The following is a 20,538-nucleotide window of genomic DNA, read 5'->3' as shown; positions in this document are numbered from 1 at the left end:
CACAGGCACTTGTAACCATTAAGTCTAATTTAATATTGCAAAATACTCGGTGGAGCAAAGTGAATAACTCAAGTCAAGGATGTCAGATGAGTCCTGAGTTAGCCCAGGAAATTACAAACCTAAAGTTTTGAAAACTGAACATTTTTCACTCTCTAAGGTCTTGAAGCATTATTTCAGATAATCCAAAAACAGTCAGAACAAGACTTCATTTGTAGCATATGTTCATTAGTGACACATTATAATGCAGTTTTTGGAAAGGTCGCTGAATGATTGCAAGGATTTTATCCAAATGCTAATTCAGTAACTGATTGGAAAAGCGCAGTAATGTGATGATAATAATATGCAGATGAGTTCTCATCAGAGCTGTCTGTCCATTAATGAGATGATATTTGAGTGTACTGTATGTGTGCATGTGTGTGCATCATGTGTGTCCATGCAGGCAAGGCTGTATGCATATGTACAGAGAGTATGTGTATGTTGGAGTGCGCATTCACTTTCATCAGAGTATTTAGCATATTAATGTTTAATCAATCTGCACGAGTGCAATGTTTGATTAAGACAGGCCAAAGTCGGTAATAAACAGACAGGAAGCAAATGCATTTGATTATGTCACAGCCAGCTTATCTGCTTTAAGGAAGGTTTTTAATAAATTTTGATGGATGACCTGAAAAACTTTTAGGCCAGCATGTGAGAATTTTATGTGTGCAGAGAGAGTTGTAATGCAGGTGACAATCAGACACTGTTGTGTAGTGTCCAGTTATGTCCTTGTGTCCGTTTCCTGATGGAGGTATTTGAGCTCAAGTCACTCTCCCAAAAATATGCTAGTAAGTATTAAACTAAGCTTCTGAATTCAACACAGTTGTGTAAAGTAACCAAATAGGCTTACTCAAGAACTGTACTTAAGTCAAATTTTGAGGTACTTGTACTCATATCCATTTTAGGTCACTTTATACGTATGTCAAGTCCATGAGATTTCAAAGGGATATATGATGCTTTTTACTCCACTACATTTTCTAACAGACAGAGTCAGTAGATACTTTTTACAGATTAAGTTTTTGCATTAAACAATTCATATGATAAGCTCAAAAATACAATAAATTGTTAAACATTAGACAGGTGGTTTAAACAACAATTTAAGGTTGAAGGAGGTAAAATGATCCAATATTTCCCAAAAAACCAAGATTAAAGAAAAGTCAAAAAAATGAATATACATTTGTGGTAGATGGATCTGCCCTTGTATAGCACCTTTCTAGTATTCTGACCACTCAAAACACTTTTACACTACAGCCTTTCACAGACACATTCACACATTGGTGGCCAATTAAAGCTACCATACATGATGCCACCTGTGGCTCAGAAACCATTCACACGCACACCATGGAACAGCCACCTACAGCAATTGCAGCTGCCCTTGCCCAAGGATATTTTGACATGCGGTCTGAAGGAGCCAGGGATCAAACCGTCAATCTCTGGATCAGTGGACAGCCCACTCTACCTCCTAAACCACAGCAGATAATCAATAACATGATATGCGGCAGAACTTTCTTCTTTTTTTTTTTTTTTTTAACTTTCGATACATTAAGTACAGTTTGTTCACAACAGTAACAGTTCTGCATTTACTTAAGTAGGATTTTGAGTGTTTTTTTTTTTTTTTTTACATTGTTGTATTTTTACTTTTGCTGTAAAGAATAATACCTATAGCAAAACGGCCATTTATGTATCTATTACTCACCGCGTTTTACCTGGAATTTGTGAAGGAGACTTTTTTTTCTTGCATGGCTCCACAATGAATAAAAAAACAAAAAAATAATTTTAACAGCAAAACTATACCAAAGCATCCGTTTACAAATTCTCACACAACTCGTGCAGTATAATCTAAGTCTCATTTATTCACTCATATCAGTATTTCTCAAACACATGCATATTTGCTAAATGAGATTGGATAAATGAGACTTGGACTACACTACTTACACTATAAGAGTTGCGTGAGAATTTGTAAATAGCCATTTTGGATTCTCTGTCCACTGTGGAGGCATGCAAGATGAAAAAAGTAACACATGGTGAGTAACTGATATACAAATAGTTATTTTGCAGGTGAAGAATCTCTTTGAGCAAAGGATCTAAGGACTTCTACCACTGATACAAAGTAAAAAAAAAAATGTATGTGCCATTTTGACAATGTCAGATCAGTAACAAACAATTTGTATGCACTTGATCAATGTAATGAGACATCCATATTCATGACACTGAACTGAGTAACTGCTTCATCTGTCCGGCTCCCACACCATTAGCAGCAGGGAGAAGGATGCCTCATTTTATCAAGCACACTGAGTCATTCATGAAAATTCACACACACATATCCAACAGAGACATAATTCACACTCTCCTGTGATCTAAGTGAGTTCAGCGTAGATCTCTGAACATGAATAATTATATTTCACAACTACAAATAAGTCTCATTCCTAAATGCCATCAAATCCCTGAACTCCACTGACACTGAATGGAGAGTTGTCTTGCATCATCTCAAAAGCACCAACACCTCATAAAGACTCACTCAAATTAAGTTTTTTTTTTTTTTAATTTTTTGTTTATTCAGAGTGATTTTACTTTTTCTTCCCAGGACCCAAATGAAAAATGTTGTTTCTTTCATCCTGAGACCCAATGCCCATTAAAATGATGAAACACAATGTAACTGCTCGTCTGTGCTTAGTGCAACATTTCAAAAAGCCAAAAAATATAGGGGGAGATATGTAAGCCAATGCACTTATGTTATGTTATGTGCACTGAATCACAATTCCATCTTTCCAGCTGATTCCTGCAGGAGAGTCCTGCATCTTGTCAATGTGCCCTCGTGTGGGACCAGTTGAGTTGATTCAGGACAACCAAGAACATATAAACAGAGTCAAATGTAACAGGTTACACACCAAACATGCTGCTCCTCTACACATTTCCAATCTAATATGGCAGAAGTAGCAGTTTCTCTGAAAATGTCCTCTCATTTAGCACAGCCAGTGCAGAATTAATGGCACTGATGGCTCAAAACCATCACTTTTACAGGGATTGTGTTTGAGAGACCTCAGTTTGACTGTGTATGTAGAGACTATGTGCCACTAGAGGGCAACAAGAGTTTCTGCAATAGGTCTGTCATCTGTATGAACATACAGTGTAGAACTTCATTGTGCACTTGGCCAGAGACATATTACCTTGACTTATGCTTCCTCATTCTGCCCTCCAAAGTAAGACTGTCACTGCATATTCTGACAATGATTACACTTAAATGAGAACCAGAACCGCACATGTGCCTTTGCAGGTCTGTTTAACAGTGCTATATTGACATCTGGTGGCCAGCCTTGGTACAGTTCAAATCAAATACAGTTGAGAGTATCAAACATTTTCTCTAAAATAGATAATGGTGGTTATATCGTGAGGACTCTTTCTGTTTATGTTTTTCTAGACATTCACACATATCTGTATAAATGAAAATTGTTTATTATTTAATAGGTTGTTTGTTTATATAACAGGTTTTTTTCTTCACTTTTTGTGAGTTTTTCTCCTTTGTTTTTTGTAGGAATTTGGTCTTCTTTATCTTTTTATTTATTTATTTATTAAAATCATTTTTTGGTGTCTTTTGTGTGCATGTTTTTGAGATTGTTTCTGCTCTGCTCTTCATTTTCTACTGGCCTACAATTTTGAATGCAGGTGATGTAGACTGATGATGAATTTTGATATAAAGAGTTTTGATCAAATATTTGTGTCAATTGAAATATCCTTTGTGGCTGATATTTTTTCAATGTGGCCTCTGCATCACTGCTTTCTTTCTCCATGTACTTTATTCTATGTATTTTTTTGGATTGTTGATTGTCACTGATTCACCACCCTGAATGGTATAGATGGTTAAACACACCTGCCACTATAGCTTGTCATCCTATTAGTATGCATTATTGTGGTTTCATCCTTTAAAAAAAAAACAGGCCTAAACTAGCTACTGTATGTCATATAGTCTTGTCAAATGATCAAATAGAGACTTGACAATGGGTATACATATTACAGAGCAATTATCATTACATAATAAAAAAAAATAAAGAAGGAAAACAAGAAAGTATTTATGTACTTCAGTAGTTTTATGGTGTATTTATATTTTAATAGTTTACATAGAATAAGCATAAAATGTTGTTAAATCGCTCCTGTCGGGCACAAACCTCCTATCTCCAAAACGGCTATTTTTCAGGAATTGGAAAAAACCCCCCAAAAAAACCGCTGTGTTTTTTAAACAGATCCAATGGAGATAACAGGTTCAGTCATGATGAGAAACTTAAAATAGTGAAATAGTAACATTTGTTCTTTGAATGCAACATTGATACAAGATGACAATCTAAAACATTGCCATTCTCTGCTCGATACACGGGCCCCTTTCACCCCACAGCCCTAGTGCAACTGTACTCTCTGCACTGTTTATATGTATGCCCTTGCTACTTTGCTGGTAAATAGGAATTTGTTGAAGTTCATCATCACACATAACTAGCCACATTTCACTCTATTATTTCTGAGTTTGTTCTTAACCTACATTAGACATAATACAAGCAGTTTCACAAAAGATACTGAGCTAAAGATGCAGCTAGGTGAGGAAGACACAGAAGGAATATTCACTGGAAACCCAAATTGTTTATTTCCCATGCCCACTTTATGCTCAGCAAGACTGATGCATTTAATAACCAACAATAAACACAATGCAGCACTGCTCCAGTATATTGCAGTATGAACGATAAGAGTGAGAGCATTAATAAACAATACGCAATCACCATTCAAGAAACTCATCTTTCAGTTTACAATCTCAGGATCCAAATAAACAAACATGTTTCCACATCTTGCTGAATGATCTGCTGAGCCGTCATGTTGTCTCTGCAATACATTTAACATGTATTCCTCTTCCTTTTGCTCAAGTCCAGATTAATGCATATCTACTTCCTCCCACAGCTCAAGTGATCTTTGGCCTAGTAAAAACTTCATTGTACAGTAACTATATGAAGAAACAGCATGGTTTATGTTAGTGATTTATTTCTTCATGTGGAGAGAGACATTGTGTGAACACATCCCTCAATTTCATTCTGGCCTCTATTTCAAATAATTAAATATATGTTTAAGTGAATTCTCAAATTAGAGTTATACATATAGAAGACTCTCTGGAATCCTCTTTTATAGTCCCTGAACCCAAATGCCTAATGTTTTTATTTTGTAGTGACACCACTACAATAAAATAATAGCCACACATCATACAGGTGTCTTTTGAAGTTTATCTTTTCTCTCTCTCTCTGTCTCTCTTTGTCAGCAGACACTAGGAAAACTACAAGAAACCAAAATACAAAGTTTCAACTATACATCTCTCCATAAATCATCCATTGATAAACAGAAAATCTATCATACTGTCCATGTTAAGGCGCATCAACAAACAACAGATACAAGTATGAAACAAATAAAAGAAAATCCTTTTGAACCTCATGGTAATTTGGGGACCTTATATACATCTTCTGCATCCATATTGGTTCATACCCATAATGCAGCAGTTATGTTTTTAACTAAACTCTGGTCATGTGACCTTTACATTTAACCTATTCTGCCCAAACCTAATTATCAATACCTCATCTTTTTTTCTTACTCTTTTATCCTCTTTTTTCTTACATTTTAATAGTTTTTAATGACTTTATGAACTCAATTAATCATGAATCAGAAGCATAGAACATAGAACAGAAGCATAAAAAATAAACATCTCAATGAACGCAGTGCATCAACATTCAACAGCTCTGATTTTTGGCTCTGATCCACTCTTGGCTCAAAATTGTGAGGCCCACTCTTTCCAAAACCAGCATGGACATGTTTCACGACAAGCAGCAGGGGTTGACCTGGTTGTCAGAGTCCTTTCTCATTCAGTTTTCTCAGGAGGAACTACCTCCATCAGCAGCTGTAAGTGCTTAGTGATGGGCCCTACGGGGGAATGGAAGTCATGACGTCTCAACGATGTCAACTCAACTTGACAATGTGTTTCATTTATTTCCTCCTTTTGAGGACATTTCTTCATATTTTTTTCTATACTGATGTTCAAGAAGTAACAGAAATATTTCAACTTACTCATGAGTTTGCGTCCCCAGTTGACCTTTCGGTGGACAAACGGGTAGTAGAAGAGAAGTCCACTGAAGATGAAGATAGTACAGTAGAGGTACTCCAGTTCTGGCTTATCAATGATGGGAGCCAGGACCAAGTAGCAGGACACCAGGACCATTAGCACTGCTACAAAAATCGGCACCTTTGAGTAATTGTAGAGTCCACTGTTTAGTATTTACTTGTACTTCTGCTATGTCATCACAAGATTAAAATCTTTAAAAAATGTGCAGTTGTTACTGTCGCAGGGGTATGTTATATGGAGGTTTATTTTGCAAACAAAATAGAAAAATATAATAATATAATAAAATATGATCTACTGTTTAAGGCAAAAAAAGCTAATGCAAATGTTTAGTTTAACCTTCAAAATGTCAGCCTATATTGGGTTTTCTTTTTAAGAATAAGAAGAATTTCAGCCTATATTGGGTTTTCTTTTTTCAGTTTAACCAAGAGTAAGAAAATATATATTTTTTCGTCCCATATCATATTCATCAAACAACATTGTTTTGGTGTGAACTGCAGAGTTTTGGAAATAGCTGTCATAGAGATGTCTGCCTTTTCTTGAAAATAATGGATGTAGATGGCACTTGGCCTGTGGTCCCACAAAAATACATTTGTCAAACTCAGCAGTGATGTCTCTTTCCAGAAATCATGACCTGGATACTCAAGATAATCCACAGATCTTGTTGTTAGCAGTTTCATGTAGGAACTATTTTCTCTCTACCAAACACCTGCCAAGTGTATCACCACGCAGAAGGAACCATGCATCTACTGTTAGTTGGCACCACTGAGCTATCTAAAATTACAGCTCAGCCAAGAACGCCATTAAAGTTTGCATCTCGTGCTGTCGAGAGCACGGGTCTCTCGTCCATGAGTAGATGCATGCTTCCTTCTGCATGGTGATATGGCTGACAGGTGTAGTTTGGTAGAAAGAAAATAGTTTCTGTGTGAAACTGCTCAAAACAAGGTCTGTGGAATATCTTGAATTACTGGGTCACAATTTCTAAAAAAAGAGACATTACTGTTGAGTTTTTAAAAGTATATTTTGGGTGCTTTGAGCATCACAAGGCAAGTGTCATCTTGTCACTTTATAGTTTAGAGATGGCAGACATCTTTACAGTCGACGTCTACAAAACTCCAAATTGAAAATTAACACTACAGGTAAGAGGAAAAATATGCATTTTTGCTTTTTCGGCTGGACAAAACACCACAACGAAGAGCTGACTCTAAAAGGACAACTGAGAACTCCTTGGTCAACAAGCCTCACCTTTACAGGTCTATGGAGCTCCTTCCTGGTGAAACGCATAACTATGAGAGCCAGCGCTGCCAGACCATAAAACCCCCACTGAGCAAAGCTGAAGTAGTTAATGAGGGTGTTGATGTCTGATGGAATAATGTAGAAAATAGCCAAAATACCCTAAAACAGAAAGAAGCCGAAGAGAGAAATATCTTGTTTACTTGACAAGAAACAGCACAGTGAATAGATTATTTATCTGATAAGACAGTAGTAAATATATACTGTTAAAATTACACAAGGAGGTTTTTTAAAGGGAGCATAGTGAATGGCTATCCAGATGATTAAACATTAAAAAGTCAGATGGTCAAACCAGTTTAAAAAGTATTCAAGGGACATTGGTAAATATGAAGGACTCACATTGAATATAAGGGCAGGGGCTGGAGTGTAGCGCTTCAGGCTTATATAGGACAACACTTTCACCATGTGACCCTGTCTACCAGCCACATAAGCCAGTCTGTGAGAAGAGGAAGATAGAAATATGTTTTGTGTTATTGAGTATTCTTGTTGTACTGTACTCTCTCGAGTTTTTTTTCTATTTCTATCTCTTTCCTCTTGTCTGTCAAAGTCTTCCCACCTCTAAAGCATATCAGCATTCTCACATTCACTTTCAAACTCTGTTTACTTGTGCTTTCTTTCTTGTACATACAAATATGCACACCACACAGTTTTATACAGACAGACAGAAAATATATTCTTAAGCTTCTGTAATTCATAAATAATGTGACAGCTGTTTTTGTTTATACCTGCCAGCAGTGAAGCAGCTTCCATTGGCAGAACCAAATGTAGAGAAGACAACAAAGAGAGGAACGATCCAAGACATGGAGTAAAAGACTCTTTCTCCAAAAGTCTAAAGAGGCATAAACAAATCCTTCAGAAAAGACAAGGGAGCGGAGTAAATTAACACTGAGCTTTCTCTGAGGTTTAATCTAAAATTCTGCAATATAAAAAAAGAGTGTACATTACTGTAAATTACTGTAAAGTCATTGAACTACTTTAAGACCTTAATGGCTCCAACTTCTCTATAGGAAAAAAAGTCAGCACACTTACTCTGTGCCACAAAAGTTTATCACAGACAATGTGTCAATCTTACTTGGATCTTTATCTGGTCAAAATGTTTGCAAAGTGAAAAGCAGACATTGAGCATAACGTTCAGGCAGGCCACTGTGATGAGCTCAGCTCACATTCCAGCTACATCAACTGATCTCAAGCAGCCCAAACAGCTGATGGACCACATTATACCCTTCTATGCAACCATTTGGCACATTTCATTCTGTGCACCCTATTTAATGAGTTTTAGCCTTCCTGCCATTGCTGCTTTCTCTGCGAGCCACTTTGCAACCCACCTCCACCCCAGCTCCTCCTTTCATGCTGTGTCTGACTTTTCAATTAAATTTCTGATTGTCACTGTTGCTTGCTCTGTTCTGTACTGGAGGTCTTTGACATTGCTCTCCCTCCTGGCTTTCCATGCATGCGTGTGAAAGGGCAGAGTGGTGCGCTCTTTTTGCCATAGGCTTTCCAGACCCAGCATGTGGAAGGGCAGAGGGGTCCCACAACAGAACCACCAAATGTCATACTGCAAATAGAAATAAAGCTGTTTTTGGCTGAAGTTGTCCTGACTGAACTATATTTATACATAATACAAAAATAGAGGTGTGGTTTCCACTTCTCAAACATTGATATCTTGAATAAGTATGCAGGCATTTTCTTTACGTTGTATGTTATAGCCTTGCCCCCATAAAATGATTGGTACTTTCTTTACTTCTCTTTAACCAAGGCAACATTCCATGCTTCTTACCACGGCAACGGCGGGAGACAGCAACAGTTCAGTGGTTGTTAAAACAGTGAAGTAAGAGACGTTGACCAACACATAGCACACAGATACCAAAGGAATCCCAATGAGAATGGCCAGAGGCAAGTTCCTGAAATGAATTGACAGAAAAACTATTTACTCAAAAGGATGTGCAGCCAACTTTGTCACACTTTGACTTTGGATAATGACCATTACATAATTGCAAAAAAATTCAGACTTCAGTTGTATATGTACATCTTGAAAACTACTGAGTAGTATAAGGACCTTTTAAAACTGAAAGATATGTTTTAGTTTGTCTCACCTGAATGGGTCTTTCAGCTCTTCTGTGATGAAATTCAGTTGATTCCTAAAAGAACAAGGAATATGTGTCATTTCTGAAATTAGCATTTGGCCATAAAGTACGAAATACAACAACTGCTACAGTCCATTTATCACAAGCATTTGTCCTCAAAGTAATCTAAAGCTTGATCACTCTCCTCTGAAAAGCAGCACACTGAAATTTGCATGGACTTGCATGGCCACTCAGACAGGCCTATTTTCCTTGTAGTAGGGAATCACTGTAAGCCCTTCAGTTTCCGTGACATAATATTTTTATTCTATGTAGTTTTTCCACACAAGAATCACTATCTAATTGGCCTTTATTGGTACTCAGGGTTATAGTCTGATTCTCACACCCCTGCAGTGATCTCAGCATGACATAAAAATGAAACCTCTCCAGGTGCCCTAAGAAAATGTGACTAGAATAGAGACAGATCCATATTGACCTTAAACATAATAAAGACAGAAACCTCGGCCATGTAACAATGCTCTGCCACACACTCCAGTGTCAGGAGGAGATGGATGGAGGCTAACTAAGATCTCTCGGAACAGCACAGGAAACCAAACAGTGCAGACACAAGCACAGGAAAGGGACCCAGTCATGGAGAGGAGGATCTAACACAAAATTACAGACTTAACCCAACATTTACCAGAAATCTGGAGTATTTTTAGTCCCCTCACCAACAAGCTGTGCAGACAGGGTTGTACCAATGGATGCCTTATTTTGTCTAGTTTCACAAAGATACCACCAAGTTTTGCCTGGCGTAAAAAAGGAGCATGCTACAGCCTCTTAAAAGCAGTACTGTCGGCCTCCAATTAATTTTATCAGGAGGGCCGGTGGAAGGTGGGGATAGACTGACTGACTGAAAGAATGGAGGAACAGTAAGCTACCTGTGATATTGCAGGCTATTCTCACAAACGGTTTGTACATTCTCCTATGAAAAATGAATGCACCAAAACGTGTGCATATTACACATATTTTAAAAGGTTGCATTTATGTGTCCAATTCACTGATGGAAGTAAACAACAAACCAGTCCCAAGCAGTAAGATAGTAACCAGGCAGGCTGGTGTGGTAGATAAGTCACAAAATGCTAAACTTTTACCCAGGACATTCCCATGGAGACCTGTGTTTTGAAGCGTGTGAACTTTGGTTGATATTTAAGTCATTTTAAGGTACGACCTCAACATATTATTTTTCCTAAACCCAACCACTGTGACTCTACTTCCCTTAACCTAAAGGAATCCAGTCATATTTCTTATCCCAAGCCTAATGATAGTAACTATTATTGCCGAAACCTAACCTGGAATCGTACATTGATTACGCATTTGCATAGGATATCATACAACCTGTTCTATGAGAATACGTTGCATATTTTTAGTCTTGGCGTATCTCCTTGCCTTTTGAATATAGCATACATATACCTGTTGATCATATTTTCCTATGACAATCCCTAACTTGGTTAACTTCTGTCACTGCACTATGTAGAACATGGCCTACTCTGGAGATCATGATTAGGTTGCCCTGGGGCTTAATCCTTACATTTGAAGAAAGGGCAAGAGGCTCAAGAGTAGCTAAAAAGGCTGAGTGTGGTCACAGTGCTCCTTGTATACATCAGTGTCACAGGAAAAGGCTGAGAAAGTATGTACACTTCAATGCACTGCTTTAGAGAGGAGCTTGGTCAGCACATCCTGTTACAGGGAAGAGTGAAGTGACATATAACTGTTACCATCCATCATAAGCCCAAAGCCCATTATAAAATGCAAGTCCAATTGCTCCAACAGACGTTGATGCACCATCAAAAGCATTTGACAAAGTCTCTGTGTTTCCTGGGCAAAAATACAAAACAATATATGAATATTAATTGCTATTATGAAATGTTTCATCAAAAAAAAAAAAAAGAAAAAAAAAGAAAAAGGAGTTTTACAGTAAAGACACTGAGAGTGCAAGCAGGCCCACCTTGTGCCAACATAATCATGCCGGCTACCACTATGACAAGAATGATGAAAAGTTTGGCTGCAGTAAAGAAGTTCTGCACGTAGCTCGCCAGTTTGACGCTCAAACAGTTGATGATGCTGATCAACACTGAAAAGACACAAGAAATATAAGAATATACAGTTCAACATTCTCACTGAGATTTTTTTTAAATTAATTGTGTTTCTTTAAAGATGTCATTCTTTCCAAACTTCTATCAACTCAAAAGTCATGTTATTTTCCCTTTTACATAGATGTGAACAATTTCATAATGATTCATATTTGTTTTTCATTTATAAATGTGTTAATAGTATGGGTTTCAGCATAATGCATGTGTTTGAAAAGTACTGAGCATACGATTGGACAAAAAAAGTTTGGATTATACTGCATGAGTTTTGTGAGTTTATTTAGGGATGTTTTAATAAAGTTTTGCTGTTGTTAAACTCAGCCCCCTATGACTTCAATTCATCAAGAATTTTCTCAGTTTTTGGATTCTTCTTCCACTGTGGAGGCATGCAACAAAAACTTTTGTTTTTTCACACATTTAACATAGCATGGGGTAGGTAACTGATATAAAAATGTTCATTGTGTAGGTGGAGTATTTCCTTAAGTTACAGGCCATAAAACCAAAACAATTGCCTGAAACTTGCCAAAATGTGATGGAAATGCATAGGATGTAATTCTCTTGTGGTTTAGCACTGCAACATTTCACTTTTAACAAAGTAATTTGATTTGATTACTATAAAAAAACATTCATTACAGCAGATTTAAATATCAATAAGCTAAGTGCAATATATTGCTTTTAACCATTAAGTCACAAGGATTAAAGTAAAACTTACGTATAGCTGCTGCAGACAGACACTTGGTAACAATAACAGGAGGCTTACAGCCAGGGTAAAATGGTGTAGAGGCATATTCTGCAAAGCTCAACGTGATGATGGCGAAAGAGGAGGGCTTCAGCACCATGATAGTGGTCCAAGAGTAAAGGTAGGATACAATGGAGCCAAAAGCCTCTGTTAAATATGCATACTCTGCCCCCGATTTGGTGATCATGGTGCCAAGCTCAGCATAGCACAATGCTCCTATGTGGCCACACATACAAATACACAAATACACACAAACACAGAGGCAGAGAGAAGAGGACATGTAAAATAAAATCATGTAGGGGACTTCTAGTAGAAAGTTCAAGAAAAGTTCAGAATGTCTTTTTTTTTTATTCATCTTAAATCTGTGTTTATAACTTTGCCCCATAGACAATGCAACCCCAGTGATATACAGTACACTATAAGGCTATTGGGCACTGTAATAGAAATTATACAATTACACATTTGAATATCTTTATTACACATAGTCAGGATTAAATATGTTTATTAGAAACTGCATTGTTATATAAAATGCAGTGTTTTAGTAATGTTTTCAGCAGCAAGTTTTCTTTTAGTTCCCAGAATGTTCTTCTTAAAGTTGAGGTAACATTGTCTATAAACATCATACAAATATTATTATCATTATTATCTTTTAAACAGTGAAGAATTTTGTTAATTAGCAATGATTTGAAATGTCAAGGTCAACCACCTTGGCTAAAGGGAGGTCAACCAAACAAAGCAAAGGATAGTACCACTCCAAGCTGTAAAGGAGATGCACTCCTTCTCCTGGTTGTGCACTATTTGAACCAACTTTTGTTTTGCTCTTTGGATTAATAAATTGTAATAACACTGTGGGAGACTTTAGTTACATTTCACTTTTGTCAAAGTGGAATAGCAAAATTATCATGACACTAATGGTAATAATTTGTATGGAGCATTATACCGCACATTTTCCACTTTGTTTTTTTATAAGGAAGCAAATAAAGGAAATGTGCTCATAGACAGTAAAAACAAAACACTGTAAATGGGTCAGTTTTGCAGATGATAGCAGATCCAGTAGTTTCCCAGGGATTTTACTGCAGTCTAAGGAGGAGTGGTCAAGTAAGCATTACAAGGTTAAACATTTATGACAAGTAAACACAATATAATTCACCATATTCTTTAAGGTTATGATAAAGTAATTTAAAGACATAGATTTGCAGCTCATATAATTGTATTACACAGATACAGTATTTTCAGTGTGTTTTCAGCTATGTCTACACTTTTGTTGGTTAAACTTGTAAACCAACCCTTATATTACAGATAAACATTAACATTTACCACCTAAAATGTAAAGGACAAAGTCTTGTGCATCCATATTCTGAGCATTTTTTACAATGCCCCAAAAGAGCAGCTTTACTATGGGGAAGTCTGGGCATTTTTCCATTACCAAAACAACAGCGTGACAGCTTTGACACTGACTCAGTAACAGTTATTGGATTGCAGAAGCAATCACACTTTCCTCACCAAGCAATTCATTTTGTTGTTGACAGTTTATTGTGTCAGTTTCTCTGCGTGTCCTTTCAGTGACATCATTCTGCCCATTGTGGCCCTCCAGTCAAAGTGCTATGGATGGCTTACAGTGTGTTTACAAAGACAGAGAGAAATGGCATAAAACATGCTGCAAGCAAACATTAACTGAAAATGTGAGCAAGTTGATGTTCTCCCTTTGATAACATGGCCATACATATACATGAGTATTAAAGGTCCCATGTGATAAATAGTCAGATTTTCATGTCTTTTTAAATGGAAAACAGCTGTTAGATGAATGCTGTGAGAGTTTGAAACACTCAATCCATAGAGCAATTCACACAGTCTGTATGCAGAAACTTTGTTTTAATACAAGCCGTTAGGAATTCCATAAAGTTGTGATGTCAAAACTTTACTGTATAAACTGTTTCACTTTAAAAACATTCTAAATAGAGTATTCCAGGAATATGTGTCCTAAAACCTGAAAATCAGTTAGCATTTCAGCACCTCTGGCTCCTTCATCTAAAATTTAAATTTGTTATTTGTACGGGTTTTGGTTAGATGACTTAAAAAAAGGTTAGTGGTTTCACACAAGGTTAAGAGACTTGTTTGTTACTTCAATGTTTTGTTTAACAACATAAAAAACATCAGTAAATATCCCAATTGCAAATTTTTAAAAAGGTAGTTACCAACTCTTTAAAAAGGCAGTTGCTAACATATGGCTAAAGGATACCAAAGAATGTCATCCCACTAACATGGCTTTGCAGCCTTGTGGTTGTGGCAATGTTAATCATGTGACCATAGTATAGTTTGTTTATAGCCTGTTTGTAGCTGTTTGTTTCTGGCAAATGCATGTAGGCCTTAAAAATCCTATAAGTGGTGTTCATTAAGATTATTTGCCTGAACGCGTAAGTATCATAAATATTTGTTTGCCCCAGAGCTTCAATTTTACCATAATCCAAAATCCAATGAAAAAAACCTATGATTTTGATGAGGGAATCAAGGCAAAGCTAGCTTCGGCCTTCAGAAAAAACATCATCCCTGGGGCACTCTGTTTGTCCCTTTGTATTTCCTGCAGTTTCGCTTATGTGAATGACATCGGCTGACAAGAATTAAATATGAACCCAAGCTGTTGCCTCATGATGCAATTCCAGTAAAACAGTCTATAATGATACAAAGTGGTGTTAGGGTCATTCTCCTTTCAATGACAGTGCTTAAACTATAGTGCAGATAAGGGAGTCCTGCACACACTGACCAATCAGAGCAGACTGGGCTTTTTCAGAAGCGGGGCGAAAAGAGATAGCCACTAAAACGGAGTGTTTTAGACAGAGAGTTATTATAGGTATATTTAGGCAATGAGTCTATGAAACATGAAAGCATGTAAACATGTTCTAGTGGAATCCTAAAATACAAGTATTAAACTAAAAATTTGCATAATAGGAAACCTTTAATTAAGTTTGTGTTGCATTTAGAGGCAAGTTTTACTTAAAAATATGTTTTCTCTTTAGAATCAAGTACATTACCCCATAAGAAGATGCCAGGCAGTGGAGAAAAATATGACAAAAACAATGTTACGCCACTGACCTCGAAGATGAAAAAATAAAAGAATGTGTATTGTATCACAAGTCCTGTCATTATTTTTGTGTCCATGTTATAGTGTGCTTGCTGTGTATTGTATAACATAAAATGCTTTGTGAATCTCAATTAAAGTGATGTACTGGCTTGGACGCTGTCTCACCTAACGTGGATAACACGCCACAGGCAGCCCAGATGAGGAGGCAGGGTCCCACAGCTCCAGAGTACAGCAGGACAGATTTAGGAGAGATGAAGATGCCCGAGCCAATCATCGTCCCAACAATCAGACAGATGCCACTAAACAGGCCAACCTGAACACACATGTGAAAAAACAGTGGTAAAGATACTACTTCAATTCTCATAGCTGAACTTTCTTGAATGTTATAATTAAATTTGTCTGGGAATTGTTGGAAGGAGTTGTGTGAGCGTGCATGTGTGAGAAAGGGAGAGAGTTTCTTCCCTTTTCTGCAATCAGTCAGTGCCCAATCTAGCTGAACACCTGTAAACAGCTCACACTTACCCACTCTTTGCCAGGTCATTGCCTCAGCTTATTGTGGTAGTTAGATTTTTTCAGGTCTCCAGGTAATTCTGTGAACTTTATTGGTATTGTTTTATAACCAGACATTAACTGTGTTTTCCCCCTGAGCCTCATGATCATCTGCCTTTCTGTTTTCCAGCTGTCCTCATGCAACCTCTCCCTGCCCATGCCAACTAGTTTGCCATCCGCCTCTGCTCTCTGCCTCAGAAGGCCTCTTTGCTCCACTCCCTCCTTTGTGCCTACAATAAATATTACCTTCACAGACCTCAGTGTCAGTGTCCTGTATTTGGGTCCACCTACCATAATTATATGGTTTATTTAAACACAAATCTGGTCTTCCCAGCATATGTTAAACTGACAGTAACACGAATAACATGAAATAAGGAAATATCCAATGAGAACAGTCAAATGTCTGCAATACACACTATTGTGAAGGGTTCTCCCCATAACCTTCCCCATGCCCTGATTCTCAATGGCAGTCACTGACTTCAGCTTGATTAGGACACCTGTGTCCTGTTAGACAGACTGAAGCTACCAATTAAGTGTTTTCTCCCTATTGTTCCCATTGAAATGACTCAAAATTGGGTTTTCATAAACCAGGTATTGTGTTTATATATAATAAGTATGTTTTACTCTTTGTTCACCAGGGCCATTGTGATTGCCACAGTGCTCTTCTTTTCTTTTCTGGTTTATTAATAAATTACTGCCTTTATTTTTTTTTTTTTTAACATGGACCTCTGCCTCCTGAGCTTCCTTAATACACCACCTGGTCCATTTAATTCCAGAGCCAGCCAGCCACACCAAAAAAACAAACAAACAACAAAATCCTACATTTTGCAGTGGTGCTGTTTGCACCGTTAAAATCATATTATGAATTTGACAGTTTTGATACCAGGAGGAGAGCACATTCTCTGGGATCTAAATTACCAGATGGCCTTTATCTCCTCACATAGTCAGATATGTGTAAACACCATTGTGACCCATCCAGTGAAGGCCAACCAAAGCAAAAAGGTATGTTAAAATTGGACATGTTTCTGTGAGTCGATTTGATGTGTATGGGCAGATGCCTCCGTGCATGAGGCCTTCCTGAATGGTTTGGTGAGGATGCAAATGATTTAAAATCACCAGATCTCAACTCAGTGTAACACCTTCAGAAGATTTTAGACCAACATGTAAGAGAATGCTGTCCACCATCGTCCCCATGAGCCCAAATGATATTAACTTTCAATTTTAAATCTATGAGTGATGTCGGTGATTGTCTCTGATGGTTTTATATATAAATGAGGGAATATTTTATGGAGAAATAGCGTTCATCCCTACAATGGAGTTCAACAGGCTTGGTAAGGAGCACTAAAACTGTTGTAGCAGCATCTCATTGCCAAACACTATACTAAGACTTCTCTTGTTTTTCCTATAATTTTTCACCAATCTGTACAGTATTCATTATCCATGACCGCTCAGCATGTTTGAGGTTGTGGAGTGGGGGAATGGGCTGGAGCCCACCTCAGCCACATTCTGCAAGAGGCAGGGTTACACCCTGGACAGGTCACCGGACAATCACAAGCCTGACACATAGTCAGACAACCATTCATGCTCATATTCACACTAACAGGTTACAAATGTAAGTACAATGTTACAACTTCCACTGTTGCCTCTAGTGCCATCTATTGGCTGTATTTTTGCCAAAATAAAGGATGCATGAAAGTATTATCTTGACTAACATATATAATCAATAAACTATTGAGAATTCATGTTGACAGAGTGATTTTATTTCCACAAGTGCTGCATTTGTAGTACTGGTTTAGCAACCAGGAAACTCACAGATCAATTGCTTGCATTAAATCATCTCATGTGATGCTACTCAGCCAATCAAATGTGTGCGTTCTGGAGAGCACTGTGACTCGAGTAAGCGAGATACACACACAGGTTAGTTTAGCTATTTTGTATTATACCACAAGTTAAACATTTCTGTTAAAAATTAACAAATCAGCTACTGCTCCTGAGCAGTGACATTAAGCCCTACCAGCAAATCCAACATGTCACTTATCTAACTAAAAAACAAGGAGTCTCTGTCTGTCTGTCCTTCTCATATCTCTAATTTGATCACCTGATCTACTTGACACTTGGGGGGTGTATTTGTTGGCGACCCAAGGGTGCGCATTGTCAAATTTGATGCAATTAAGACATGCAACATGTTCGACATTGATCTGTTTTGAAGATTATTCTGGGGGGCTTTTATTGCTTTTTTAATTGCAGCTGGACATTAACAGGAAAGGGAGAGAGAGGGAGGAGATGACATGCAGCAAAGGGCCACAGATTGGAATTGAACCTGGGTCATAGCACAGGTCTCAGCCTATCATGGGTGCACACTCTACCAGGTGAGCTAGAAGTGGCTCCGCAACATGTTCAATATAGATACATTTTCAAGCTTAATAGAGCGGGCGCCCCATGTACAGAGGCTGTATCCTCACCGCAGTAGCTGCTGGTTTGATTCCATTCAAATCAACAATATTTGACTTTGTTCAACTTTTGTTTATGAACATGTTCTTTCGAAACGAATGATTTTTCCACCACCTTGCATTAATCCAGCCTTACAGAGCTGCTCGTATGATTGGAAACCCCTTGTCATGTGATTCCGACCTATTCTAAACTGTAATGGATGCACAAGCAATGCTGACATGTCATGGATTTTATCTTGATGAACTCACTTTAGCCATCTCATAAAACCAGATATGTCACCTCAAATACCTTAGTAAAGTGAGGTAAAATAATGAATATTATTAATCATTTAAAAAAAGTCATAATAATCCTTATTTATCCACTGAAATGTATCCTTTCATTCCCCCTAAATTCACCTTAGGGCTTAGGGAGCTTAAGGGGCCTGGACAGCACCACTCAGTAGATCATTGTGGAGTTAATATGTCGAGACGGTTGTTGTGGTACCGCCTGGTACTCAATTCCAGCCTAGCTATTATTAAAAGGTACGGATGGTGGGATCCTACTGTGTGAACATCTAATGAGACTTGTTCTCAGGAACACACTCACATCTTTTTGAAGCACAGTGGCCTTCACAGGCTGGTTGTCTTTGGTCTGACAGTCCAAGCTATGGCTGGTGGAGCCGTTCTGCAACTCCTCCCTCTTCCCGATGCCGCTTTCATCCATTTCAGTCTGCTGGTGCATGTGAAAGCACAAATGTGTGCACAAATTTTACACAATTTGTATTAACTTTTACAACATGTTTTACAAGTTTGTGCTACATAGTTGAGTTAATCGGTGATAGGGTTTACTCTGCTGCTAGCAATATAATTTCCTCTCATTTAAACAATGAGGCTCACACAAGCATTAGAACTCAGTGAAAATCCACCCCAAAATAAATCTATTTACATTGTTAATCCGGGGATTTTACGGATTGTATGACTGTAAAGGGCCGTGATCCGACTTTGAATTTGACTTTGCACAGTGTTTCTTTAGGTTTCTAGATGATGACTGTGACATTGTGGTTCTGAACCACAAATCTTGCCAAACCAAGTGGCATCTTACAGTGTTTACCATAAATGGAGCAGCATAGGAAAAGGTTGACAGTCTTTGAAAGCGACTTCGTCTGCTGAAAAGCAGCTAAACTTCTTTACTCTGGTTTAGGGTGGATTTTCACTTTGCTGTAAGAGGACCACCATACATTCCAAGAAATTTTGCACCTTGCATAAACCATTGTTTGTGGAGACTTTTAATTCAAATCACTCCAAGTACAGTACAAGTGATATCTCAATTTTGATTTAGATAGATAGATAGATAGATAGACAGACAGATAGACAGATAGATAGGAAAAACACACTAAGTCCCCATGAAAATATTTAACTTTGAATTGTTGTTAATGCCTAACAGACACAGGATTATGTCATGTTAATATATTTAACAAAAATGTCAGGGTCAGTAAACCAACAGTGACTTTGTTAACATACCACTTGATACATGACAAAAAATAGCTAAATAAATAGTTTCACTTACATATGACTCTGACGAAAACCACCTCAGTGATGCTCCATGAACCCTGTCTGTTTGAAACAGAGCTACAGTGATATGAAACCACAAATGATACCGGACCAAGTTAAAAGAAGGAGAGCAGAAGTGTTTGATGCTAATGAAAACCTGGGGCTCCCAGTGACTGAGCTCAATCCTCCAGTGGGAGGTTCCCAGTGCTGATTGGACATCCTGGATAGCCCTGGGAGGAAAGGGAGGTGGGTACAGACAGGGAAGCAGAGTTGCTCTGTAGACACTTTCAGGCCAGTTTCAGTTTTCAACAGAAAACTCTGAAACTCTTCGTCCCTTCTGAGCTCTACAATGCCTCTTTGATAAGGATATGCGACACCCTTGCATGTGTGTGTGCGTCTACATTTGTGTATGTGTTTGTGTGTTGCATTCCCTTTCTACTCTGCCTCTACTTCTCTCTTCTCTCCATCTTGCTGTTTGCAGACAATTTGTATTTTAGGTTTTCCTTTTTATTT

At 37.7% G+C, this 20,538-nt stretch overlaps 1 protein-coding gene across 1 annotated transcript; it reads right to left on the bottom strand.

Moving 5' to 3' along the window:
• Positions 1–5,900: 5,900 nt before the first annotated feature.
• slc7a9 (solute carrier family 7 member 9) lies at positions 5,901–20,146 on the bottom strand. The gene is made up of 13 exons (XM_042489154.1): positions 20,042–20,146; positions 19,082–19,204; positions 15,662–15,809; positions 12,391–12,633; positions 11,537–11,662; positions 11,307–11,406; positions 9,562–9,606; positions 9,246–9,369; positions 8,194–8,297; positions 7,808–7,904; positions 7,421–7,570; positions 6,124–6,298; positions 5,901–5,979 (listed from the first exon to the last, which is right to left on the bottom strand). The coding sequence occupies exons 2-13, from the start codon at positions 19,196–19,198 to the stop codon at positions 5,918–5,920; spliced, it is 1,491 nt and encodes a 496-aa protein (XP_042345088.1). The 5' UTR covers positions 19,199–19,204; positions 20,042–20,146; the 3' UTR covers positions 5,901–5,917.
• Between the last annotated feature and the right edge of the window lie 392 nt (positions 20,147–20,538).

Source organism: Plectropomus leopardus, chromosome 1 (genome assembly GCF_008729295.1).
Source record: "Plectropomus leopardus isolate mb chromosome 1, YSFRI_Pleo_2.0, whole genome shotgun sequence".
NCBI classification, from domain to species: Eukaryota; Metazoa; Chordata; class Actinopteri; order Perciformes; family Serranidae; genus Plectropomus; species Plectropomus leopardus.
Note: the sequence above shows the minus strand (reverse complement) of the source record. Positions and strands in the feature narration are given on the sequence as shown.

Coding starts and splice junctions, on each gene's coding strand:
- slc7a9 (XM_042489154.1), bottom strand. CDS start 19,198: ATGGATGAAAGCGGCATCGGGAAGAGGGAGGAGTTGCAGAACGGCTCC. Junction 11,663..12,390: donor TCTGTCTGCAGCAGCTATAC/GTAAGTTTTACT, acceptor GTGTCTTTTCAG/TGTTGATCAGCATCATCAAC. Junction 11,407..11,536: donor CATGATTATGTTGGCACAAG/GTGGGCCTGCTT, acceptor ATTTTTGCCCAG/GAAACACAGAGACTTTGTCA.